The 27,921-nt window shown below is 42.8% G+C and overlaps 1 protein-coding gene across 1 annotated transcript in view; it reads left to right on the top strand.

The window, feature by feature from the left end:
• AP1G1 (adaptor related protein complex 1 subunit gamma 1) overlaps positions 1-27,921 on the top strand; it is a 4,036,072-nt gene that overhangs the window by 2,590,352 nt on the left and 1,417,799 nt on the right. Inside the window, exon 17 of the mRNA XM_044079548.1 lies at positions 12,414-12,554. Coding sequence (XP_043935483.1) covers positions 12,414-12,554 — 141 coding nt within the window. The remainder of the gene's footprint in view (positions 1-12,413; positions 12,555-27,921) is intronic.

Here is a 27,921-nt window from a genome sequence, read left to right as displayed (position 1 = left end):
TGCCATTTGATCGCTGAACTATCTGGCACACTTCACTTGCCTCCAAAGAGACCTCATTTTTGAAATGTCTACCTCTTTGGCAGGGTTACTGCCTGATGAGGTGCATGACACTTTCGCCTCACAGCTGGCTTCCCTGGAATCCATCTCAAACTCCTCAATGCGCTTGATATCTCATACTAATGAGGGGGCAGCTCGAGTAGCCACATCAAACATCGTCATGAGATGGCATGCTTGGATGCATTTGTGTGATTTCGCAGACCCCTTTAAGTTTTCTTTCGTCAATGCGCCTGTTGCCGTATCTTCCCTTTTTGGTCCCAAAGTAAGAGAGACACTACCACTAAGTGAAAAGGACGGAAAGACCTTGTCTGCTGTGGGCATATACCCCCCCCCCCCCAGAGAATCCTATTCCAGGAACCTGAGGGGAGGAAAATTGTGAAGTCGCAAGGATCTTTTCGTGACACTCATGGTGAACAATCCTCCTGGGGCAGAGGGGGCAACTCATCCGGAAGACTCCCCTTTTGGGGCAGAGGGGGACCAAGCAACCAAGGCGCTAGAGATTCCTTCTCTGGCCGACCCTACCAGTGCTCCTGAGCAGTGGCCCAATTGCAGTCGGGAGTCTATTTTCCCTGCACCTACAAGCCTGGCAACTTATCACTACTGATGCATGGGTGCAGGGAATAATAATATCCAGAGGCGACCATATCCCATTCGATCTTAGTCCCAAACCCGTCAAATGAATTCCCAATTTTCCACCCAGTTAGAGGGAGGTAGTAGCTTTAGAAATCGAAAAGCTGCTAAGAAAAAGACTTATCCAGCCAGTCCCACCAGACCAGAGAGGATCCGGTTTTTACTTGAGGTTCTTTTTAGTGCCAAAAAAGACAGGGGACTGGAGACCAATCCTGGATCTCAGCGTACTGAACAAATTCATAAAACCTCAAAAATTTCGGATGGTGACTGTACAGTCCATCCTCCCCTTTCAAGAGAAGGATGACTGGATGTGCTCTATAGAACTCCAGGACGCGTATTACCGGATAAAGATGGACAATTGCTCCTGGAGAGTTCTCCACTTCCGGCTGGGAGCCAATCACTACCAGTTCAGGGTACTGCCATTCGGTCTCTCGACAGCACCCAGTGTGTTCACCAAATGTATGGCAGTTGTAGTAGCTCATCTTCGACTGCAAGGATTCCAGGTGTTTCCATATCTAGAAGATTGGCTCCTTGCCACCACGACCAGGAATTTTCTCATCCACAGCCTCTCTTACACACAAGGCCTTGCTCTCCGCTTAGGAATTAGATTAACAAGGAAAAATCTCAAATGTCCCCAACAAAAATTCTGGAATTTATTGGAGCTATCTTTGACACCACATCCTGTCAAGCTTCCCTACCTCCTCACAGGCTCTCAAAAATAAGAAGCCAGATTCAAGTCCTCCTCCAGTAGACTTTTGTACCAGCACGCCTTGTACTACAACTACTGGGTTCTGTGGCAGCAACTATTACCTTAGTTCCACTGGCGAGGTTGCACATGAGACTAGTACAGTGGCTCCTTTCTTCACAGTGGTCGATCTTAACCCATCCTCTCGACCACTTGATATGCCTTACAAATCTTAGCAAGAAAGAAATGCTTTCGTGGATGAAGCCAGAATCAAATCTTTGATGTCGACCATTCTGCCTTCCCCAGCCCAGGGCCATGGTGACCACAGATGCTTCCCTGCTGGGGGGGGGTTCATTTCCAGGGAAAGACGGTCCAAGGCACCTGGTCCTCCATGGAGGCCAATTTGCACATAACTGTCCTGGAATTGCGGGCAGTTTTCTTAGCATTGTAAGCATTCCATACATCCCTCCCTTCTGGGGCCATTGCAGTTCAATCGGACGTCAGTCGTCTGGGTATATCAACAAACAAGGTGAAACCAGGTCTTACCCCCTGTGCCAGGAAGCCATGAGAATTTGACACTGGGCGGTAGCTTCAAACTGCTTTCTTATAGCAACGCACATTCCTGGATGTTCCAACCTTATTGTGGGCAGTCTGAGCAGGAACAATCCTGATGCCTCACGAGTGGTCCCTTAGTCCTATAATAGCGGATCAGATCTTCCTCCATTAGGGCAGGCCATGCTGCGACCTGTTTGCTTCCCCTCTAAACAACAAATGCAGAAGCTACTTTGCCCTGATCCCCCCCTCAGAGGGAGTCACCAAGGGATGCTCTGATGCACGATTGGCCCCTGGGTCTGCTGCATGCCTTTCCCCTGTTTCTCCTCATCCCAAAATTCCTCCAGAAAGCTCAAAGGTTGAGACGAAAAGTGATCCTCAGTGCCCTTTATTGACCCCGTCATCTGGTTCCCTTTCCTATGGCCTCATCTGATTCACAGCCCATGGATCCAGGATCAATCCCAAGGTCTGCTATCTCATGCTCAGGACTGATTCACCCCAGTCTCTACAGCCTCAAGTTCACAGCTTGGTTTCTCCACTTCCGATGCTTGCCAGGCTAACTGATATTTCATCTCCTGTCCATGAGATTCTTCTGGCTTCACACAAACCTTCCACCAGAAAATATATTCTAGTAAGGGAGCTAGGTTCTCTACATGGGCCAAATATCATGACATAGACCATTTCTCTATGCCTATTCAGATGATCCTACAGTACCTGACTACTCTTCTACATGCAGGAGCTTCAGCATTGACAGTTACTGTACGTTTAGCAGCTATTGCAGATTTTCACAATGGATTTGATAATAATTCTGTTATGTCACACTGTCTGTGCAAAGCCTTCTTGAAAGGCATAGTACATGTTAAACCTCCTGTCAAGCCCTCCATAGAGCCTTGGGTCTTGACTGGTGCTTCAGTCGTTAAGCCATCCTTTCGAACCTTCTAATTCATGCGACATAACATTTTTGTCTTGGAAGACTCTTTCTAGTAGCCCTTACCTCGCCGAGAAGAGTATTTGAATTGCAGGTCTTGAGTGTCAAGAGACCTTACTTGATTTTCCACAGGGAAAGAAGTGTCCCTACGTACTGACCCATCCTTCTTGCCCAAGGTAATTTTAGGGTTTTCAATTAACCAATCGGTTGACCTGCCGGTTTTCTTCCCTCAGCATTCAGAGGGAATATATTTTGCATACCCTTGATGTTCATAGGCAACTTCGCTTTTACTTGGTCATAACTAAATCTTTCAAAAAAATGGGTCAGTTGTTTGTGGCCTTTGTGGGACCCTGACTGGGCAAACCTGTCTCCAAAGTGACTCTCTCTTCCTGGCTTAGAAACGTCATTACCTTTATCTGCCATTAGAATAAATTGCCTTTACGTTCCAGAGTAAAGGCTCATTCGACTAGATTGATGGCTACTTCTGTGGCTTTTTATTCCAGAGCCTCTATGGATAATATCTGCGCAGCAGCCACTTGGGCAAGACCTCATACCTTTATCACTCATTACAAATTGGATTTGGCCTCCCTGGGACGAAAATCTTTTAGTTCTATGTTGCTCAGGAATATCCTTCCTTAGGGCCACCCAGGACTGAAGTAGCTGGGGACTTGGTCCTATCAGTAAGGAATGAATAAAAATTTACATAGTCAGAAATAGAAGTTATGTCTTACCATAACGTTCCATCTGTGTTGTAGATCTTCTTACTTCCCACCCTCCTTCCCCCTGCCTGGACTCTTGGTGGACTTTAAGATTTCCTATTTAAGGTTTTTGCTCAGACAGTGCCTCCTACTGTCTCTTACTACCTCTATAATATAAGGGCGGGCAAACTTGATCTGAAGAGACTATGAGAGGGGTATTGTGGGTAGGTCTTAAGAGTTTTTGGCTGGCGTGAGCTTGGTAACGGCCGTGTCGTTTCCGAGGACGGAACCAAAGTCCTATCAGTAATGAATGAATAAAAATCTACAACACAGATGGAATGTTATGGTAAGACATTACTTCTTTTTTTCTTGAATAATTCCCTTCATGACAAGCATTTCAAGAGTCATTTCACCCAGTGGGTAACTTCAGATTCTTTTTTTTGGACAATCCCTTCATTTGTGACGCACATTTCAGACATAGTTTCATGAAGTGGGATTGATGCTTTTCAGTTTTTCTTCTCATCTAGCCAGTGGGATTTCTTATGTTGTTTGTTTCACTGTTGCAGTCTGGAGTTGTGGGATTTCCTGCTGTGGAAGCCCTTGGCTCACCCGACTACCAGCATAAAAATCCTCCTATGCCAGGCAGACATCTTATCCTGATGTCAGTATGCTTGGGTATAAATCAAGCCAGCCGACGCCATGACATCAGTCTCTTCTTGCCATCTGAACCCGAAGCAGTGTTTCAGAGCATCTGTCAAGTCCATACCAGAGAGAAGTCATCCAAAGCAAAGTACCTCGTTGGGGAGCGCTCTCTCTCTCGCTTTAACTTATGACAGATGAGGTTAAAATTGCTTCAGCTGTGGTAAGCAAATCCCACACAAAGACTTTCATACGTTGTGTGTCACCTGCCTAGGCCCAGATTACAGAACTTCCCTAGTTGCTGTTTTTGCACCCTTTTCAATTCTAGGATGATCAGGCCTAGGGCTGAAGTCTTAGTTAGGCATCTTAGTCTGCCATCTACCTCACATCATCCGATGGTGTCTGCCAGTTGTACCAAGGTTGAGCTCCCTAAGCGAGGGAAGGACAAGGAAAAAAACCCAAACTTAGGGCCTCTGATGACAACCATTCACAGTCTGTCAGTCCGCCAAGGCTCATTATCACTATGGAAGGTGAGGTGCTTTTGCACACCCCTTTTGCAACCGAGGTGGTGGGGCAGGCATCTGTTGAGGACCTGTATGGAGTCTAACATGCTGTTGGGTCCCTCAACTTCTGCACAGGCCTTGGCTTTCAGTTCATTGGTCAGGTCCGAAGTCGCTCAACAGGCCTCTTCTTCCAACGAGTGATCTTTTACTGGTGATGTTTCTTCAAGGTGTCAGCCTGCATCATTTCTTCTTTACAAAGAGACTGGCATCAGGATTCTGTTTGTACCTTAGGCCCAAGGCCAAAGCTTCCTCTAAGAAGTGCTCTACCTCAGGTCCTATGCCTAGGCCTATGGGTCCCACACACTAGGATATCAGCAAAACCTTATCGTCTTAGAGCTGGCGGCCCCCTTTAGACTCTTCCCTAAGGAAAAGGAAGAGGGATCCTAGCCCTGAAGTTTTGACTTGAACCTCCTGATTCAGATGAGAATTCTCACCAGGAGGACTCTGTCTTTGATGAGGGACCTTTCCCTTCCTTACTTCTTTGGAAGAGTCATATTCTGAAGAGAATCTGACTTCAACTTCACCTCCTGAAGATATCACTTTTGGGGAAATACTCTGTGCCATGAGGGAACATTTTCATTGGGAAATACAGGAATACCCACAATCTAAAAAGAAGCGTTAGGGATTTACTTGACCTCCCAGAACACAAACCTTTGTATATTCCTCCTGTATTGGAGGTGGTAGAGGATTCTTTTATGGACACTTCCCTAAATCCAGATTCTCTGCCTCCAACCCCATGAAAACCAGACAGGTTCTGAACTCACATAAATACCTCTTCAAAACCCCCTTGTTGATCCAGAGGTTGTCACTCCAGGTCCCAAGGGAGCAAGAGCCAGCTCTTCAAAAAAAAAAAAAAAAAAGAAGAAAGGTTTAAAAAAAAATAAAGTCTATACTTCTGCTACCCTAGCCATGAGTTCCCTTACCTGACAGTTTCATATGATAAAATACCAGCAAAGTATTTTAGATAAAATGAAGCAAAAGGTATTCTCCCTGGAGGACATGACAATTTCCAAGGAATTGTTGGACCTTTGCCATTCCAGCTCCCAGGTGGCTAGACACTCATTACACTGTAGCTACGATGCTATGGAGGCCTCTGGCTGAGCTGCTGTATCTGGTTCTGCCATTAGAAGGCATGCCTGGCTTAGTGAACAGACCCTACTAGACCATGTCAAATCCAAACTTCTAGATGCAATCCTGGACAAAGACTTCCTCTTTGGGCCAAAAGCTGAGGCTGTACTCAAAAATATGGAAGATGGAGCAAAATCTATGCAAACTGTCAAGGACTTCCTCCAAGTTCAGCCTCCTAGGTGTAGTAGGAATTTTCCCACTAAACACTGGTCTTTTCCCTCCTAAAAAGCGGCCAAAGGAAACCCTGGAAGGAAAGGCCTCAGAGGCAGCATCGGTCACAAATGCCCAAGCACTGGTCCTCAGGAACCTTCAGTCAGGGGAGTTCTAGGCCGCAAGGGCCCTGGCAGAGAGCAGCAATGACTATTCCTTTCCCCTACCCACCCCCTGACCCTGTCCAGAAAAGATAGGTGGAAGACTAGGAGGAAGGAAATTAGTTCCTCATTACTTCAGACAAGTGGGTCTGAAAGTTATCTAAGAAGGTTACAGGCTGACTTTCAAAGAGCCATTAAAATACTCAGCTTACCCGGATATTCCACAAAATTGAAGAGCAGGGTCCCTTTCTCAAATTCACAACCTGTGCTTACAGGGCTCGGTGAAACCAGTACTAGAACACCAAATAAGGAAGGCATTCTATTCCAGGATATTCCTGGTTGCAAAAAAGGAAGGCTCTTGGCACCCTATTCTAGACCTGTCCACCCTCAAATCAGTCCTTTCTGGTAACAAAATTCAAAATGCTGTCTCTCAAAAAAATTCTTCCCAGGATAGCCCCTCAGGTCGTAATGATCATCTTGGACCTGAAAGATGCTTACTTGCACATTACTGTAGAGGAATTCTGCAGAAGTTGCCTTTGTTTCAGAGCAGGTACCCATCATTTTCAATTCTCTGCACTGCCTTTTGGCTTGTCTACTGCTTACAGGGTCTTCACAAAATGTTTAGCTCTTGTGATCACCTTCTGCAGAACAAGATACATGCAACAGCTGGAGAGGCTACAAAAGTACCTCAGGAAGAGGATCCTAGGCCTTAAACACATGCCCCACACAGAGAGTCTCAAAAAAACTCCAGCTATTCTCTCTCTCATGTCGTCTACTAAGAAGCGATCTTTGCTTGACATACAAAGCCATGTCTGACCCAGCTCGGTTAGAAATGCTACATCTAAAGAAGTACCAATCCCTCTGAACCACACGGTTCAGAGACCTCAACCTCATTACCACAATCAACAGAACATGCTGGAGGGGCAGGTTCATAACCCAGAAACTGCCCATGCTCTGGAATAGACTTCCCATGCATGCCAAGCTGAGCACCTCGCTAGCCCTGTTCACGACAAATCTTGATGAGTGGATGGGAAATAGAAAGTTCACACCGGAGATCACTCCAGTGGCTCTACTTGTAAAGACCCCAGGGCCATTAGCCTAGTACACACCTATAAACCTATGAGTGATCCAGATTTACCTTATGTAGGCGACTGCCGCTTTCAAGTCATGAGTCAAGTCAAAGCTCTTCAATGATCTGGCCTTCACTCAGGACCTCCTTGAGGTTCACCATAAATCTTTGCAAATCCAGGACAGACCCATCTACCAGGATAGTTTTTGGGGAGCTTTTCTGTTTTCCGCCCTTCAAAAGGCCTTCCTCCCTCCATAAAATGTCTCTTTCCTGAATCAGTACTTTGAAAACATTATGCCAAGACAGTGCCTCTTAGCCAGGGAATTCCCTCAAAGCATTGGGCTACATGGCATCTTGTATCCTCGTGATCCATCTGGCCAGGCTACACTTGAGGAAGCTCCAGTGGTACCATAAAAAAACTGTGGTGCTAGCACTCCCAGTCCATGGAAACAAATTCAGCTGAAAAGAGGAATTTGCATGGTGGACACGGGCATGTGCCCAGAACCTGGGTCTCGCCTTAAGGTTCACCCCTCAGGGCGAAACTTTAACCACAGATGCTTCAGAGACAGCTTGGGAGGGGGGCTCATTTTCAGCACCTTTAGTCCTAAGGCAGATGGGGAAATCAACTCGGACACAAGCACATATATCAGAAAGAACTGATTGCAGTTCAGAAGGGCCTACTAGCTTTCAAAGAACAGTGGAAACCAGGGGTCCTGCTAGTCAGAAGAAACACCACCACAGTTATGTGGTACATAAACAAGGAGGCACTCACTCTTTACCCTCTTTGTCGACCTCGTGTACAGGTTTGGGAGACAGCTTATTCTCTGGGGTTTGCACCTCATGGCACAGTACCTCCCATGGACTGAAAACGGTCCAGCAGATCATCTTAGCAGGAACTTGATGGATCCCTGCGAGTTGCATCTGCATCAGAAAATGTTCCTCAGCATAGTCCAGAAATGGGGATCCCCACAGTTAGATCTCTTTGCCACCAAAGAAAAATGCTCAACTGAAAATATTCTGCTCCAGGAACAAACTTCCCACAGCCTGGAGGACAGATGTTTTCTCTTTCCCTTGGGCCACCTTTTCATTAGAGTTTCCTCCTGTGCCACCTCTTCCACAGGTGGTCCTGAAAATCAGGGAAGAAGGCCCAAGGGTCATTCTGATAGCCCCAGACCAGCCCAGACAGCACTGGTATCCTCTGCTACTAAGTTTAACCTTCAAAAATCCATGGCAGTTACCTCAGAGAGTGGACCTTCTGACATAGGACAAGTGGAGGTTTGTGCAGCCCAAACTTCAGACTGTCAAACTCTCAGCCTGAATAATTCCCCAACATACTCCTCTGAGCTTACGCTGAGCAGACAAGTTCAAAACATTCTCGAGGAGTCTAGAAGGCCTAGTACTAGGAAATCATACTCGGCCAAGTAGAAAAGATTCTCCATTTGGTGTCAACAGCAAGGCCTCAACCCTAACTCAGCCAATATCTTTGCCATTTTACATTACCTAGCTACATTGGTTGACAGAGGCCTAGTCTTTTCTTCCATCAAAATTCATGCTTCTACCATTTCCGTCCATATCCTTATTCTTCCTCTTATTTCCCACCCCTGATGAAACAGTTTCTTAGGGGAGTGGTTCATATTAGACCTCCAAGAAGACAACCCACACCTCTGTGGGACCTCAGTTTTGTTCTGGAAAAATTGACACTACTCGCTTTGAACTGGCAGCTTCTGCTGAATTAAAATTCTTAGCCAATAAAAGGGCAGCCTTCTGAGTTATCACCTCAGCTAGGAGGGTCTCAAAGCTGCAAGCTGTCATGGCAGTGGAACCATTTCTCATATTCCACTCAGGCAGTGTATCAGTCAGGACTAACCCATTCTTTAAGCCCAAGGTGGTCATGGATACATCCTTGAATCAAGCCATGCACTTGCCCACCTTCTTTCATAAGCCTCGGAACCAGGGGGAAAGAATCCTTTCATGCCCTAGATGTGCAAAGACAGCTCTGCTACTATCGTGACCTAGTGAAATCTTTCAGAAAAATAAACCAACAGTTTGTATCCTTTGCCATTGGCTGTGAGGAGAAACCAGTTTCCAAACAGACTATCTCCAGGTGGATCTGTCACTGTATTTCCTTTTGTCACAGCCATCATTGTAAGAAGCCACCCAAAGCTGTTAGAACTCACTCTGATAGGGCCATTTATGCCTCTGGTGCCTTCCTGAAAGGAGTACCTATCAAACACAATTTGGAAGCTGCTACCTGGTCATCTATACATACATTTACCAAACACTACCACTTGGTCTTTTCCAGGTCTAGAGCAGGATTTGCCACTGCCATCCTACAGGGGACATCCTCTCTTTCCCATAATATTCCTTCCACCCTCATCTTAGCTTTGGGAATCATCCCACAAGTCAGGACTACAACAGTGAAACACAAAAGACAGTACAGTTGTGTACACTTAATCGTAAATGTAGATGTTCAAGTTTATTCACTGTTGTAGTCTCCCCCCCCCATCTTTCCCCTATAGCCTGCAGTAGTAGTTGTCTTCTCTAACCAGAGGACCCCCCTGGGTGTTTTTTCCCTGCAGAGCCCTTTTTCTACCTTTAACCCGTGCTTAGGGTTCATCCTGGGGGTTCCTACCTTCTAGCGTGAAAAAAAAAAACTGATGTCATGGCATCTGCTGGCTAACCTTTATACCCAAGCATACTGACATAAGATGTCCACCAGCCTTAGGAGGAGGGAAATTTTTATTTTGGTAGTCGGGACGGCCAAGGGCTTCCACAGAGGGAAATTCTACAAGTCGGGACAGCAACAGTGAATGCATTCAAACATAAACGTTTATGGTAAGTGTACACAGCTGTACTTTTTCAGTTCTCCATGCAGTTCATTAGGTCCTTTTCTCTGTTTTTTGGTCAGCTCTTCAAGTTCCTTCATTGCAGATTTTAATCTAAACTGTTCCTAATTCTTTTAGGCAGTTCTCACTCTTGCTTCTGTTCCATCATTTTTTTTCTTGTATAGTGGGAAGGTCTTAATGGCATATGTCCACCTGGTCAGAAAAAGAAAAAACGGACTTTAATTCCTGAAGCTTAACCTGAGAAATGTTTAATGCATGTTACTTTACTGACATTAAGCATAAATCTCTATTACTCAGGATGTTATTCTTTTTGTCTGAAAGCTGAATTTTTATAATCTTGAAATGCAGTACCTTTTTACCTTCACTCTTGCAGTTATACTTAGACCACAACTAGCTTTATGAAGTTGGTTATGCAGTATTTACAGTTAGAAGGAAGACACAATTATTAGCATGACTATTGCAGAGGGATTTATTTAAAACAGAAGTATGATGACCAGTGAGCTCTATCTCAGGCGTCTAGTATTGTAATAGTACACTTTTGTACTTGGTTTCCTTTCCCAAAACCTTGCACTAAATATGAAAGTAAATTGGAGTAAAACAAATGTGTGCTCCACTGCCTGTTTCATAAATAGCACTACTAGATATGTGATAGCTGTATGAGGTAGTCTGTAGACTTTTTTAAAATTGACTTGGAGGGGTCAGCTGTATTAGTATAGCATCTGCCTTGGGATGGTTATCGTACTTATTCCTGTTATTTGTTTGGGGGGGGATACCCCTTAAAGAAATATGAAGTTCAGTCACATTTCACACCCCTCTTTGTGGCTGCCCTGTTTCCTCTGGTGATGGTTTCATCACAGAAGAGCATGACACCCTTCATACACTTTTCCTGCTTCAGTTCACTTCCCTGTATTGTGGGATGGTTTGATGATGATTTTCAGCGAGTGATCTGAACTACCTTTTGCAGCATCATTGGACTCCTGTAGTGCTTTGCTGTGGTGTTGAATTAAACTCTATATCCATTAAATTTTGCTTTTAGACCATTCAGAATCATTCTCTTATTTTGCAGCTTGTACTCCCTTTCCCATGGGACTTGGACTTTGTGGTTAACAGGTTAACCTGTCCACACATAGAACTTGGTAGCTTAGTGGCAATTTTTATTAAAATTGGAAACTTTTTTTTCTTGTGATCGTCACCCCTCCTTGTACTGTCTTTGAGCTTTAGGTCTTTATGTATAGGGAAATGTCTGATTTTCTCAGGGATCAGAATTTTGGGAATGTCTGCCAGTTTGAACCCAAGCTTCCTTCCAAGTATTGATTCTTGACATTCCATGAATAAGTCCATTCTTCATCCTTGTTTTATTTTCACAGTCATAAGCCCTGGGACAGATGACCTCTCACACTGTGGATGTGCACCAAGCAACTGGAGAAGGGTGCACAAGTTTAAGAAGATGAACCACTTGTGGTCTCCTTTACACTAGGATGAGAAGGGATTGCAATTGCCTGACACTTTCCTGCTGGATTGCTTTTTGCCTTCAGATAGATAGTTAACCTTTTTCTGTTAATTTCTGAATACATAGTTCACTTCACTGGAGTAATGGCTTCCTCCTTTGGTCTTGTCAATGATACTTAATAGACATCTATGGAAGGGAGACTTGGTGGTAGTTGCACACCTTCTGTAAGCATGGTTGTCTTGAGTGAATTTCAGGGAGTTGATCTTCATGTGGGAATTCAGCACTCCACTGCTCAGCTGTCAGATCTGTGTGTCTGGTTACTGCTGGCGATTCATCTCAAACAGGGACATTTCAAGACTGTTCCATGATGATAGATGCAGCTAACACAGTCTTACTATTTTAGTCTATCTATGAGAAGATCTTTCTTGATTGGCCAGAATATCTTCCTCCATTGGTCTGATTATGAAGGTCTCCTCCAAAAGCCTTGACTCTTTAGGAGTTGACTCTAAAGTTAGCTAAGTGCGTATCTTTTATAACTTATTTAATAATTTGTCAGGTCTTTAGATTTATTTTTTTGAGTTGCTCAAATGGTGTTTCCTAGTGGCATGGATCAAAACTGATGGTCTTTTGAGGCATGCATATTTACATTTCCATGTTTTATCATGACAGCCTTATGTGTACCCCCAGATGTGTAATTTTTGTATGAAAATGCAAATCTGTGATATACCTAGACAAGGGCCCTCCATTGAGTATTTTTTTCTTAGATCAACTTGTAATAATCTGTTGTGTATTTTTTGTACCAGGTAAATATACGGGTGGAAGCTGATTGTCTGAGACATTTTTTTTTCTCCTGCTAGGCGTGCAATGGAACTCAGTTTTGCCTTAGTAAATGGTAATAATATTCGAGGAATGATGAAGGAACTGCTTTACTTCCTTGACTCCTGTGATCCAGAGTTTAAAGCTGACTGTGCTTCTGGAATCTTTCTTGCTGCAGAAAAGTAAGGGTATAGTTGATAAATTAGACTGATTAGTGCCAAAGTAATAGGCAATTTTCCAGTCTAAAATCACTAGTTTTATCATGTAAAAGTAAACATTATATAACAAATGAGTAAATTTAGCATCACAACAGCATTCATAAAATGAGGTAGTACATATTTATTAATGCTGTCTAAAACAAGTTTGAAACTTTAAATGTTTGTAAACATTTAGAAGATATAGATTTGTACAAGAATGTAAATATCTATGTTTCCATGACAGTCATCATTGCTCTTGCCTCACATTCTAAAAATATACATATTTGTAAATGCTGTTTTTGCATTCCGAAGAAGTTGTGCATCATTGTCTTTTGCATGTACAGTCCCTAAAAAGGTAATTATCAAACAAGTAAGTCTGCCTTTAACAATGTTGTATACTTCTTTGTTGTAAGCATTAGTTTAGGCATTTACAGAAGTCATTTGACCTCTTGTGTACCACACAGTTTCATAGAAAAGAGGAGTACGCAAGTTCAGCATTGGTAAAAAAAAAATGCATTTCAAAATATGAACGGTTAGTCTCACTGCTAAGATAAAACTCATTGCAAAAAATGCATAATTGCACCATTTTTGAAGACTACCACCACTGCAAATTACAACATTGATAACCCTTCTTTAAGAGTAGACCCAGTGGTAAGGGACTTGGAAACTTATGTTGACAGTAACCTGAACCTTGATCATGTGTTGATGGTGGTGAGAAAATCCTTCTACGTGATACAACTTGTAAGTAAGTCCATGGCATCCATATCTAAAATCATCATAGTGCCACTATATTCAGCCATCATTAAATCAGTAATAAATTACAGTGCACCCTTCAACATGTACCTGACTAGGCATTTGTTACAGTTAAACCGGTCACAGCGGTTCCTCACTAAAAGAAATAGAGGGTGTAAATATGTCTCATGAAGACTGCCTCAAAGACCTGTCTCTGTACTGTGTCTCCTATAGACTAGTGAGGGGCAATCTATACCTAACCTACATCCATAGATCCAGCCCGATGGATTTGCTACATTTGCAAAACAAGCAGTACTAAATTACCTGATCTAAGGACCTTATCCTCATGTGTGACATAAACAGAACATTTTGGAGGGGCAGGTATGTATCTTAAGATTACTTTCTCTGCAACAGATTTCCAATTCATGTGAAGCTGAGCTCTTCTCTAAGCTTATTCATATACAGTCTGGATCAGTGGATGGGAAATTGCAAATTCCCTCATGGCTTGTTGACTGTGTCTTTCACCAGGTAGACTTTTGTTGATTTTGTTGAGATAGTCACATTGTACCACTGTGGTGCAGTGGTTAGCATTGTCGCCTCACAGCAAGAGGTTCTCTGGTTTGATTCTAACCTGGGGTACCTTCTGTGTGGAGTCTGCATGTCCTCCTTGCGTTCGCATGGGTTTCCTCTGGGAGATCCAGTTTCCTCCCACATTCCAAAGACATGCATCTGGAGCAGTTCTCCCCAGGCCTCTGCTGAAAATGGGCTCTGTTCCAGTCAGACTCTCCCAGTAAATGTTAAATAACTAAATAAATAAAAGTAAATCCCCTGGTTGGTTACTTTTTCCCCCCATATGCCAACAGCAGCCTCTGCATAAGCCTGTCCTGTACTTGTCCCACTGATATCTTTGGCAGCCATGAACCTGTCTGTCATTGCCCTGTTTGTAGTCCTTTGGTAACATATTCAGCATTTCTATTAAGAGTGTTGGCCCACCTTTCAGTGGTGTCTGTGTTGTATAATGTTTGCAACTAAAGTAGTGACAGTGTTGTGTTTTTCATTTATATAAATGTAAGATTGCCTATGTTATATATGATGATTTAATAAAAATGTTTATTGAAAAAGAAGAGTGTTGGCCTACCCATCCCAGAGATAGGTTTAAGGGAGGGTTTCCCTCTGCCTCTTTGCTGTAGAAGGGGAATGGGACATGGTGGTCACAGAGACCCTCATATCAGTGATGTGTAAGAGCATTGAAAACCTCCCTCACATGGCCCATTTTCCAGAAAAAACCTCCAGTTCATGAATTCCTGAATGGACTGGATTGTGGTCACTTGCTTTCACCTCAGATGTCTTGAACATATAACAACAAATAAGTAGGGGGTCCACCCATGGACCACGTGGTCAAAACTGCACACACTATCTACTCCAAAGAGATGTTTTACCTGTTAATGGGTAGTATACAAATCGAGTCCTGTGTAGTCCAATGAGGTCCATGTTAGGTAACAGAAGCCAAAACAAGTCTATACATTACTGACTGATGGGTAAGGAGTTCCCTTTTTATGACTGGTGCTCAGATCTGGTAACTGTTTGACTTAGTCCAGGGTTGTATCCACCAGTGTGGAGCAAATGCTGTGAAAGCTTTTCCCCTTCATGACTTTTGGAGATCAAGGAAAAGCTGGTTAGAATCCTTGCTTTTTTGTGTGTACCTTCACGTGGCCTACTGTAACTTTTACTGCACTAATGCTATGACAGTAGGCTTGAGTATGTTCTTTCACAGGGTGGCAAGGCTCAGAATGAACAACTTCTGGGATAATCTAAGGTGGGGCATTCTAAATGTTTCCTTTAATGAGAAGGCCATCTTTAGATGGTCTTCCCAGAGCTTGGTTGAGGAACTTGCTGGAAATAAACAGGCTATTACCATGTTGGAGCTCATCTGTGACTCTCAGAATTCCCTGCTGCTTTTTTCCAAGCCTATCAAGCCTTCACTAAAGAAATGGAGTTCCCTTCACAGACTGACAGGAACCCTCCTGAGACAGGCAGTAGTACTACTGATTTGTGTTAGCCAGGCGACCTCAGTGGCCCAATAGTCACAGTTCTAACTACAGCTCAGGACTTTCCCATGGGTGGTTCTTGGATTTTTGTCCAACTTGGATAGCAGTCTCCCAGAATCATTGGGTTGTAGATCTCTTTTTAGGTGACCATGTCTTAGAGCACACAGATTTTCTCTGCTAAGGAGTCCCCTCCTCAACCAAACAATTTCTGCAGATTTCTTTGGACAGACTCTGACATTACTTCTAAAAGAGGCTGTAGAATTTTATACTCTGTAGGAGTGAAACCAGGTATTTTTCTGCCTTCAATTTGGTGTGAATGGGATGGCACAAACACCTCTGCTTTATAAACGTTCAGATGGAGACTTTTCCTGAGGTCATGTGTCTGCTGCTGCTTATAGTGTGGAAGATGGCACTGAAATGATAAGTGCTATCATGCCAGCATCTGGGGTCTATAGGGTATGATCTTTTGGTTTGTATTAAGTAAACAGTTGTAGTAAAGGGTTTCTTCTGCACCCACAGTGTTTAACATTAATTTTAGTAGCTCCATCAAAGAATTTCCTCGCAGCATCCCTTACTTGGACCCTTCTGAGGTTATAGGCTCTCTGAGTTTGCTGTCCTATATTTTGGGATATGTTATTTTTGAGCCTGGTTTAAAGGATCTCTGGTTGGGAAAGAGGTGGACATAATTTGCTACTTGTTCTTGCCTAAGTGAAGCTCTTGAGTTTATGGCTTAAGCTGCCTTGTTAAAAGCATGGATTATAGCAATAACCCACGCCTGGGTGTGGGTAATGCGGGATTTACCCACGGTTGGCGTGGTTTGGTCCCGAGGGACCAAACAAAGACAACCGTGGGTAAATCCATTACCCACACCCAGAAGTGGGTTATTGCTATTATGCTATGACATTATTTAAGAAAAGAAATAATTACTTTTCTTAAATAATGGCATTGTATAATGCCTCTTTGCTGCCCTTCCGCAGCTGTCTGGTATCCTTGGCAGTTCTGATGTACTGCGCATGCCTACGCAGTATATCAGAGCTGTGGCCAAAAGCAACGGAGAAGGCAAGATCTCCGTTGCTTTTTACTGTTTCGCTATGTTAAATGGGTTTAACATAGTGAGACAGCTTTAAAATAAGCAACGGAGATCTCCGTTGCTTATTTTAAAGCTGGCTCGCTATTTTAAACCCATTTAACATAGCGAGACAGGTTTAAAAAAGCAACGGAGAAAGCAAGATCTCCGTTGCTTTTTACACACTGTGTCGCTATGTTAAAGGAGTTTAACATAGCGAGACAGCTTTAAAAAAAGCAACGGAGATCTCCGTTGCTTTTTTTAAACCTGTGTCGCTATGTTAAACTCTTTTAACATAGCAAGACAGTGTTTTAAAAGAGACTTATACTAATGGAAAAAGTCCGGGCGACCGGACCTTTTTCCATTAGTATAAGTCGATTTACAACATGCACGCTGGCCAATCAGCGTACACGTTTTGGGATATTAATGGGGGGTCATGGTATAATACAGAGTTTAGGTTGAGATCCATTGCGTTTCCTAGGTTTAATAACAGCCAAGGTCTTTGTTGCCTTACAACAGAAAGTGGATGTTACTGGGGCTATGAGCTGGAAGGAGTTTGTTACCATGTAGTTACGTTAGTCCCCACTGTTCTCGTTTGGAGTTTTCGTTTTTGAGGCTAACCCTACTGCAGATTTGTGTAGCAAGTGCTTTGCAGTTGAGGTGATGAACCTACTACTTTTCCTTCATGGTTCAGAGGAAATGGACTTTAAGGTAGAGGAGGTTGCACAATAAACATTTTGAGCAATGGACAGTGTATGTTCATCTTGTTCTTCACTGTTGTAGTTCTCACGTTTACAATCTGCCTCTTGCAGGTAGCCTAACAGTATCCTCCTAGTAAGATGCAGATATGTCAGGGGTATAAAGGGAGTATTGGACAGTCATTTTTAAGTCTTGCAGTGTGGATTGCTGTGTGTTTCTCAGCTGTGCCAGGTAAGTACCTCAAGGGATTTTTTTCTCCCATCTTATCTGCTTGATTGTTTGGCTTGTACTTGATACTGAATCCAACTTTGAAGATTATTTTTGAAAGTAAATAACTGTGTAGTATGCGAGGAAAGAAATCCAAACAAGGATTTTCATAATAGGTGTTTGTTCTGCCTCGGCCCAGAGCACAGTGTGGAGTCCTGCCTGCATTTTGCTGCTTTTAGCCTGAGGGCAGTCTACAGAAGGTGTCTATTTCTTCAGGGGTTTCCATCCATGAAAGGGTCACATGCATGTTTGAGTCACTGTAGTTTCCACCAAAGCCAGCAGAAATCTCCTGCTTAAGGGAGGAAAAAAACGTATCAATATGAAGGAGAAGCACTAGGTAAACAAAAGCATCTCATATGACTCTAGCTTTTCTTGCTGTAGTGCCCTGAATGCATTGAGGCGTTTTTGCAGGTTTCACCTGTGGAGTTTGTTTCAGCCAAGCCCCCTGCCTTGACCATTGTGCAGGTGCCCACATTATAATTTTGTGCAACATCCAAGACCAGAGTATTCAATACGTCTCCTGAGACTAATCATCCTTCAGCTTTGGAGGCCCACGTTGTAATTTCAGAACAGGAAAATTGGGTCCCCAAAATCCATTCTAGTCCAGGAAGAGTTTTCCATAGACCACTTAGATGTTTTGATCCTCTACCTAAGGCTTTCACAGCAGTTGTTCCCAAATTCATGAGGCTTAAAACACCAAAGCACAAACAAGTGCTTGCCAACCTCACTTAGGCCAGGCACCACCTCCTCCCATTCCATTTTCTAGGCTTCTCACAAATCTTTAGCTGAGGTAGCTGAGTACTTTATCATTTTTAAAGACTAGAAGACCAGAATAAGGACATACATGAGGTGTCTGAGGCCCCTTGAAAAAAGATCAGGTTGAACCCTCCACAAGAGGACTTTCACTTTGATAGCCTTGATCCAGACATTGACAGGTTGACTGAGGTTTTCCTGTGGGGAAACGAGAGAGTATTTGTCTTAAATTAAGCTTCTAGGCTTCCCCCCTGGCTCTAGATATCCTAAAAGATGTGTTCAGTAAAGCATTTCTGGAGTCAGACCCCCTTTCCTCCTGCTGTTAGGAAGCTGTATTAGTTCTACAGGGTCAAGGATTCTGTAATTATATTTATTGTGACCCTTTGGAGATTCCAGATATGATGTCGCTGGACCCCAGCAAAGGAGCTACCTTAAGTTCAATGAGGAACCATATTCCTAATGATAAGGAGAGCATAGACCTCGACTGCTTTGGGGGAAAAGTGTACACCTCTGCTACCCATTCCTTTACAGCCTAAAATTGCCAGTCCACACGTGCTTAACTTCCAGTAACCCATGCTGGAGAAGATGAGGGCTAAGACATAGAGGATTGAGGACAAGACTCTGAAACAATAGATGCTGGACCTATCTGTCCTTTTTTGCAGATTGTCCTCTGATGCTGGGGACTCCTCATTCATGGCAGCAGTTACAGGCTTTGTTATGCAGGAGCATGCCTGTCTGTGGATCCTATCCCTAGGAAATGTTAACATATAGTTCCGTAATGCCCTTCTGAGCAAAGATGATCTGATTGGATCCCCCTGTCCAGAAACTTTTCTGAAAAACTGGAGGAAAAGGGGGAAAACTATCCATTCTGTAAGACAAATTTTGCATGTGCAAGTTCCTTGGTACAGCAGGAATTTCCCAGCAGAACCTTGATCTTCAAACATGAAACAGGACAGTTATAGACAAGGGAAAGGAAAAAAATGGGAAATTTAAGAAAGAATGACAAGCTAGACCCTGAAACAAGCTTGGTGTCCTCAGGGCCAAGGCACTTAGAAGGATGAGCCATGACTCAACCAGACTGTCCCCTCCCTGAGCCCACCTCAACCCATTCCCCATTTTCCCCACTTGATTTCCTCCTCAAAAAAAGTTTAATGCTTGTTCTTTTTATAAGAAGTTGGGCAGAAATTAACCCAGTGCCAGTGGGTGTTAAAAAATTATCCAGAGAGGTTACAAATTGCATTTTTAGGGCATTCCAAAACAGAGCCATTCTGTCAATTCTCAAGGACTCTCTGGCCTTCATTCCTGTAGCCGTTCTAGAAATGGTTCATTCTGGGACCATGGTTAGTGTTCCGCTGGAAGAGGAAAGACAAGTTTTTTTTTTTCCTCAGGAATTTTCCTAATCCCTAGACAAGAAAAGCCCATGATGTTTTCCTATATTTTTGTAATCAGACTCCGTCTTCTAGGTCTGCGTTCAAGGTCAGTCTTTTCCTTTTCACTTTTGGAGTACTTTTTTTTTGTTAAAAGAGATGTTTGCTTAGCCACCACAAAGCATTGCTGTCACCTCTTGTGCTTGGTATCTTCTTTCTGCTGCAGTGTAGTCAACCTTTGTCACTTGCCCAAAGTAATGTATTTCTAGCTATAATCAGTTGTAGATTCCTTCTAAACATTTGTCATTTAATAACACCCTCTGGAGGGAGGAACGAGGCACATATTTGTTTGAGGCTGTCTTCCCTTCTAATAAAGTACTCCTAAACACTATACTAGCAATGAAAGGGTAAAACGGCAAAGTCGGAGAAGTGGAACACAGCAGGCGGAGATCAATCAATTCTGCAATGGATGTCAAAAGCTGTTCAGCTTGTAATAAAACAGTATCCAAACTCTCCAAAATAGTTAAAAAGATTTATTGTAAAGACGAGTTAGCGCTTTCACCTATTCAGGCTTCATCAGACTCAACACATTAATGCTGTAAATCATTGAATATATACTTCAAAAGGCGGGAAAGCAGAATCAATAATACAATTAATAAAATTACTAGCAATTAAAATGACTATCAACAAGGTGAAGTAAAATGCTTACACAAGCAGCCAATTCATACAATGTAGAAAGGCAACATACAAAGCTCTTATATTAATATAAAAATACTGTCTATGAAAAAATAAAATAAGAATCACTAAGCCAATATATGAATCACTTAGCCAATATATAAAAAGGGCAATGCATAGAAACTACAAAGTATCAGGTAAATATATGCATGAACGTCACAAAATGTGTGTCTGTGCCAATAATAAAGGCATAAAAGTGTAAGCATGAAAACAGAAGAATAATAAAAATCACAATACATCATCCTATATGAAAATATTATACATATATTATGTATATTCTGTGTTTATTTATATATAAATCTTTAATCTTCTCATTTTCAAAAAAGGTTTCACAGATACCTTAACATTCAAGCCTGGTGGACTATCGGACCTGAATTTCATTATCCAAAAGTTCTCTCTACCTTCTGTATGTGTCCTAATGTCCCCTCCCCTACTAGTGATGTTAATGGTCTCTAAAATCCTAAAAGTAAAGACATGGAGGGGGCAATTTTCAAATACATGTCTGGCTAGGGCATTTGTTTTGTGCACCATCCTGATACTATAAAGATGTTCACGTATACGGTCTCTGAAGGTCCTGTTGGTTTTACCTACGTAGAAGGAACTACAAATGGAACAATTAGCAAGATAAATAATGTGTTTAGTCATGCAATCCCCATATGCATTAAGAAAATATGAATGGTTGGTGACTGGATGTGTAAAGATATAGCTGGTACAGATGTAATCGCAAAAATTACAATGTCCACAGCCATGTGTCCCAGTAAGTGGAACAGAAGATGATGGAACTATGGGTCTCCTGTCACAAAGCAATCTTTTTAGGTTCTTCTTGTTCCTGTACCTAAAGACTGGGGCGTCACCTAAGATATCTCTAATATGAGAGTCTGCCATAAGGACCCTCCAATGGGTCTTAACAACATCCTGGATGTCATGTACATCAGTGGTGTAAAAAATGGAGAAAGCTGTCTGATGTACAGTGGTAGGTTTGGTCCGTTGTGATTGAGTAATACTAAGAGATGAATCCGAAAAATATGGGGCGGCACTACCTGTTCTTAAATCAGATATTCCCTCCGTACCCTTGAGTATATCATGTGTTGTATAACCACGATGTAATAACCTTTCATGTAAGGCCCTCATATCTTGATCAAAGCCAGACTCACTGGGATTATACCTAGAAACTCTAGTAGCCTGTCCCTTAATAATGTTGTTGAAAACATAAGGGGGATGCATGCTAAAACGATGTAATAAGGTGTTCATGTGACAGGGCTTCCTAAAAACTCCGGTATTGATTATTCCATTTGGTAATTTTTCAACAAAGATATCTAAAAAGGATATCTTAGTGGTTGATGTCTCATGGCTGAAACTTAAATAAGTAGTGGAGGTATTAATAGAGTCAATAAAACTCAATAATTCTAGATGGTCACCTTTCCACAAGAGAAAAAGATCATCCACGAAACGTCTATAGAATGGGAAGTGTTCAATAAAAGCAGGTAAACCATACATATATTCATGTTTCCATTCTGCCATGAACAGATTGGCGTAGCTATTGGCACAAGAAGTGCCCATAGCTACGCCATCCTTCTGTAAAAAACATTTCCCCTCAAAGTAGAAAATATTATTGGAGAGTACCAGATGTAATAGGGAAGTCAAAAGACTAATGTTGGAATCAGACAAAGTAGAATCACGAATTAGGTAACGTCTAACCATATCTATACCGATTTGGTTAGGTATAACAGTAAATAAGGATTTCACATCCATTGTCACAAAAATATAGTCAACTCCTCCTAATGAGCCTTGCAAGTACTGGTAGAGGTCAAGCAAAAACTGTTGTGTGTCTTTTAGAATATGAATATTAGTGTCAACAATGGGTCTCAAATTGTTCTCTATGAAAATAGATGCTGGTTCTGTTATCCATCCCCTGCCAGCTACTATCGGTCTCAGGGGTGGATCAATCAAATCCTTGTGTATTTTAGGTAAACTGTTAATCAACGGGATAGTAGGCATAGGCACATCCAAAAACAAAAACAGATTGTTGTCTATCAGGTTGCTATTAAGCAAGTTCAACAATTCAGAATGTACTCTGTGAATAGAAGGGGACCTGCGTCGATTGCTGTCTCATCTTCCGTGATGTTAGCGAGTCAGGGGTATAAAGCATGCAGACGATGCCATTACATCAGTTTTTCTTGCCGTGCGGTGCCCGAAGCAGAAGCAATTCGCAAGTGGTGGTCGGCCAACTCCTAATACTGATGTTAGGATACTGAATGTTATGTTCAAAAAATGTTCTCTATGTTGGGTAATGTTTTGAAAGTATGGGATTGGGCTATTGCAACCAACCGTTTCTTGGTAGCAACACACATTCCGGGGAGATCCAATGTGATAGCTGACAGACTGAGCAGAACTATTCTTTCCCGCACGAGTGGTCTCTGAACGACAAAGTGGCAACTCAGATATTCAGAAGATGGGGAACTCTTTGTTGCGACCTCTTTGCAACTCCCCTCAACACGAAATGTCTACAGTTCTTCTCTCTCACCCCAGTTCCGGGGGGGGTTTCCCAAGGACGCCCTAGTCCAAGCTTGGCCCACCGGCCTACTGTACGCCTTTCCACCAGTTCCCCTTCTTCCCAGGGTGATCCAGAAGGCGATTCACTTGCAGTGCAAGATGATTTTAGTTGCCCCATACTGACCTCGTCAAGTCTGGCTGCCCTTTCTTCGGAAATACGCACTGGACGGTCCATGGTTCATGGACCAGGTGCCAGATCTCTTGATCCACCAGTCGGGACAGCTTCATCAGTCCCTTCACTCATTGAGGTTAACAGCTTAGCTTCTCCACTTCCGACTATAGTCAGGAACCAGGTTTTGGACTCGGAAGTCATACATATCTTGTCCTCGGCCCACAAGAATTCGACTAAGATGATGTATAACAGCAAATGGAAGAGATTCGCCGTTTGGGCCCAACTCCGGGGATTAGATCCCATTACTACCCCGGTGTCTGAAGTTTTGAAATTTTTAGCTTCCTTATTCAATCAAGGTTCTTCGGTCTCTACCATTAAGGTTCAATTAGCAGCTATTTCTAATTTTTATGAAAGTATAGACCCACCTTTGATGAGCAATAAGTTGTGTAAAGCCTTCATGAAAGGTGCTGGGCTGCTACGACCTCCGATTTCTCATCCCGCTCCTCCGTGGTAACTTAATTTCGTATTAGGTGCTTTGACCTCTTCCCCCTTCGAACCGGCAGCAACTTGTAACTTGAAATTTCTTTCTTGGAAGACTGCCTTTTTGGTGGCAATTACATCAGCCAGAAAAGTTTCGGAACTTCAAGCCCTATGTGTCAAACCACCGTACCTGGTTTTTCACAAAGATAGAGTATCCCTCAGGCCTAATCCATCCTTTGTTCCCAAAGTTTGTTCTAGTTTTTGTCTTCAACAGTCATTGGAACTCCCAGTTTTCTTCCCCAACTATTCAGACAGAGCGGAATATATCTTCCATTCATTGGATGTTCACAGGCAATTGCGCTTCAACTTAGATAGGACGCACCAAACACGGAAAACAGATCAGTTGTTTGTGTCCTTTTCGGACAATAAATTGGGCAAAGCAGTCACGAAGGTCACTATTGCCAAGTGGATCAGAGACACTATCAATCATACTTATTTTCTTTCTAATAGAGAGCTTACAACCACTGTGAAAGCTCATTCTACAAGGGCTATGGCTACTTCGACAGCCTTTCATTCCAAGCTTGCCATTAGTGACATTTGTGCTGCGGCTACCTGGTCTTCTCCTCACACCTTTATTTCTCATTACAAATTGGATGTGGCATCTCGGGGACGAGCTTCCTTCGGTTCCACAGTTCTCAGGAGTGTTTTCCAGTGAGCCACCCAGGAATCGGGTGCTAGGGACGCTGTCCCATCAGTACAGAATGTAGGCGAGATAGGATCACATAACATCTTTTAATTATGTACTTACCGTAACTTTAGATGTTTGGGATCCATCTCGCCACATTCTAATAACCCACCCTCCTTCCCCCTGCCTTGGAGATCAGAAGAGACCGGACGGTTCAGTTTAGCCATTTCATCTTGAAACACCTGGCAATGTTATTTCAACTGTCTATGACTGTGTGCATGTGTGCGGACAAACAAGATCTGGGGAAGTAGTGGTGGTGCATCCTGGGATGTAGAATAGCTCAGCCAATTAGAGACTTCGCTCTATAGTATAGCGTGCCGAGTCGGAGCCGAGGATCGGCTCCGAACCCATCAGTACAGAATGTAGGCGAGATGGATCCCAAACATCTAAAGTTATGGTAAGTACATAACTAAAAGTTATACAGAATATTATATCCATACAGTTTCAGAAAGTATCTTAGGAACTAACCCAACATGGAAATGAAGAAAGGATATTCTGCCAGTAGGGATGACTGCAATTAGGGATATAGACTGTGTAGGCAAGAGGGGGCTAGAATTTATTGGAGAAAACTGGCAAAGGAACCAAGGTATTGGGAGCAAATAACTAGAGGGAAAGGTAATAGAATGGGAAGAGGCCTAGAATTAATTTGGACTGCAAGTCAGTTTGCCTGCCCTATCAAGGATTGATACCAGAATATAGGCAGAGAATAAAATAGGGGAGGAGTCAAAAATGAAAGACCAGCACTGATAGTTTTTAGTAGAATCTAGAACAGAAGCTGCAAGTAAAAAAGGAACAGTTAGTAGAGCGCGCACAGAGTCAGAGGAGATTAGAAGTGATTGGGAAGAGAGATTGGATAAACAATTCACAAAGAAAGCAGTAGAAGGATATATGTATGTCTCCCAAATATGCAAAAAATCTGGAAGATTTAGGATTTTTGCTTGGAAGTGTTTACATAGATATTTTTATTCCCCAAATAGACTCCAGAGAATTTTTCCTCAGGTAGACAGCAAGTGTTGGAGGTATGACAGGGAAGAAAGAGGTAGTTGGGAACATATTTTCTGGGAGTGCAGTGAGTTTGGCAGACTTAAAGGAATCCATGCAGGATGCACTGTGTAAGATGCTGGGTGGGCAGATTGATGTGAAGAGGGAGATTTTTTTTATTTGAGCTATGATGCAGAATCTGATTTGCCTAGTTATGGTAAGGCCCTGCTGTGTCTAATTATGGTGGGTGCAAAAAATGCAGTTACTAGAAAATGGAAATCAAAATTTAAACCAACTATACTAGAAGTAGTAAATATAGTAACCGAGATAAAACAGCTGTTGAAATTTTTAGAAAATGATAGGAGCAAATGAAATAGGAAAAAATTGAATTGTTGGAGCAGTACATACAGGGGAGAAATGAGGTTTAAAAGAAGGCAGGACTTAAATGAGTTGTGTAATGTTTGACTGAGAATGATTTGGTAGGTTATAAGTGATGGGTAATGTTTGCAACTGGGAGTGACAGTATAGTTTGTGATGTAAAATGCTTGCAACTAGGATTGTGTTGGTGTAGTTTTTCATTTACATAGATGTAAGATTGCCTGTGTTGTAAGTGATGGTTTTAATAAAGATGTTTTTTTGTTTAAAAAAAATGCCAGTGCCTCAAACAGTGGCCGAAGAGATTTTTTACCATTGGGGTCAGCCTTTGATCTTTTTGCTTCTCCCCTCGACAAGAAGTGCAGCAAATTCTTTGCCCTAGTCCCGAAACAGTGGAGTTGCTAGGAGATGCCTTATTCCACATTTGACCTCTGGTCTCCTATATACTCATTCCCTGTTACCATTAATCCCCAAATTTCTAGAGAAAGCTTTCAAGTTGAAGAGCACAGTCATCATCATACACCCTTTTTGGCCTCAGCAGGTCTGATTACCCTTCTTGTGGCTTCAACTTGTTTATCCTGCTTGGATACTAAATCTATCTCACCTGCCACTGATGTGACATCTAGATATCAGTGGCCTCAAGTTAACTGTATGGTTTCTCCAGATGTTCTTTGTGTTTCACTGTTGCAGTCATCACATTTGGATTCTCTGCTTGCAGTAGCCCTTAATCGGCCTGATAAAGTCTTGGGTCCTGCGTCGGTTGCTGTCTCTTCTTCCGCGACATCAGGTAGTCAGGGGTATAAAACATGCAGCTGACGCCATTACATCAGTCTTTCTTGACGTGCGGTGCCCAAAGCAGAAGCAGTTCACAGGTGCAAGTCATCAGACTCCTGAAATTTTCGTTTTCGAATTTTATAACCGAAGTCTTCAACTAAAAACTAAGTACCCCGTTGGGGAAACTTTTTCTTCCTCTAAACCAATGTCAGTAAAAGTAAATAATTGTATTTTTTGAGGAAAGCAAATGCCTCATAAAGATTTTCATTCGTACTGTATTCCTTGCCTAGACCCTGACCATGACGTACCTCGCTTTTGGTTTTGTGCCTTATTTAAACAACGAACTATCCGTTGTCAGTATATTTTCGCTTCTAAATACTTGGGTGCTTGGTTCAATTATCCAGATATGTCTTCGGTAAGCCATCCGACTACCGACATTCCGAAAAAATGCAAAGATAAAGACAGAGACAGGCCGCCTAGGTCCAAAGCTGCCGATGAAGCTTCTCGTAAGCCTGTCGCCAGTTTGCCAGTATTCAGTGAGGAGCTTTCGCAGCCCCTGATACCCGCTACTTCAGATTCGCAGGCCTCTACTGAGACCCATTCTGAGTCCGGTATGCCGCGCGATACTTCAACTGTGGAACTTGCGGATGTCACCACCTTGGATTTGTTGTGCAGGCACCGGCTTCTGAGGGTGTATTCAGGCCTACTGACTTGCATATTAAACCAACGCCGTCTTTTTCTTCAAGGCCTAAAACTCGAACCATGCCTAGAAAACCGCCAAGACCACATGGTCAGGCCTCTATGCCTAAAAAATAAATAAGAATGGCTGAAGACCTTATTACCTTAATCAGGGGAAGCCAGCTTTTCTCCTCTAAGAGACCTAGGACTGAGTTTGCTTATGATACTCCTGACCAAGGTTCTGAAATTTCTGTTTTCCTCTGATGACCAGGATTTGCCCTTATCTACCTGTGATGATTCTGATGCTGAGGACTCTATTCCCTCTGCTTCCCCCCCAAAGGATCTCTCTTTTGGTAAAACATTGCATACTCTTTGGGAGCATTTTTGTTGGGAAAGTCAGGATTTCTCCGATTCTAAAAAGAGGCTTAGGCATTTCTTACTCATGTACCAGCACAGGCCTTTAGCTATTCCTTCTGTACTAGACATCATTAATGATGCCTTTTCGGAATCCAGCTTGGTCCCTGACTCTTTACCTCCTGCTCCCAGAAAACCTGATAGATATTACAGGGTTCCTGACTCTCTCAAGTTCCTTTTCAAAAATCCTGCTGCGGATCCTGAGACCATTTCACAGGGACCCAAGGGCATTAAAGCTACTACTGTCAACCCCCCTCCGTCTGAAAGAGACTCCTGGGGGCTGGATAGATCGGGTAAGAAGGTATACACTTCAGCAACCTTGGCCGTTAGGGCCTTAAACTGCCAACATACTTTGCGAAGTGGTTTTGACTCACTAGAGGCATATTGCAGGGCTGCAGTCACTGGGTCTGTACTTAGAAAGGCATGTTTGGCTTAAGGAGCAATCCTTGCCAGTTTATGTTAAAGCTAAATTACTGGATGCTTCCTTATATCAAGACCGCCTGTTTGACAACCAGGCAGTTGTTGTTCCTAAAAAGATGGAGGAAAAAGCTAAATCTATGCAAACTGTTAAGG

Source organism: Protopterus annectens, chromosome 8.part0 (genome assembly GCF_019279795.1).
Source record: "Protopterus annectens isolate FY-2018-M chromosome 8.part0, PAN1.0, whole genome shotgun sequence".
Taxonomy (NCBI): domain Eukaryota; kingdom Metazoa; phylum Chordata; order Ceratodontiformes; family Protopteridae; genus Protopterus; species Protopterus annectens.
This window is presented reverse-complemented; position numbering and strand designations above follow the sequence as displayed.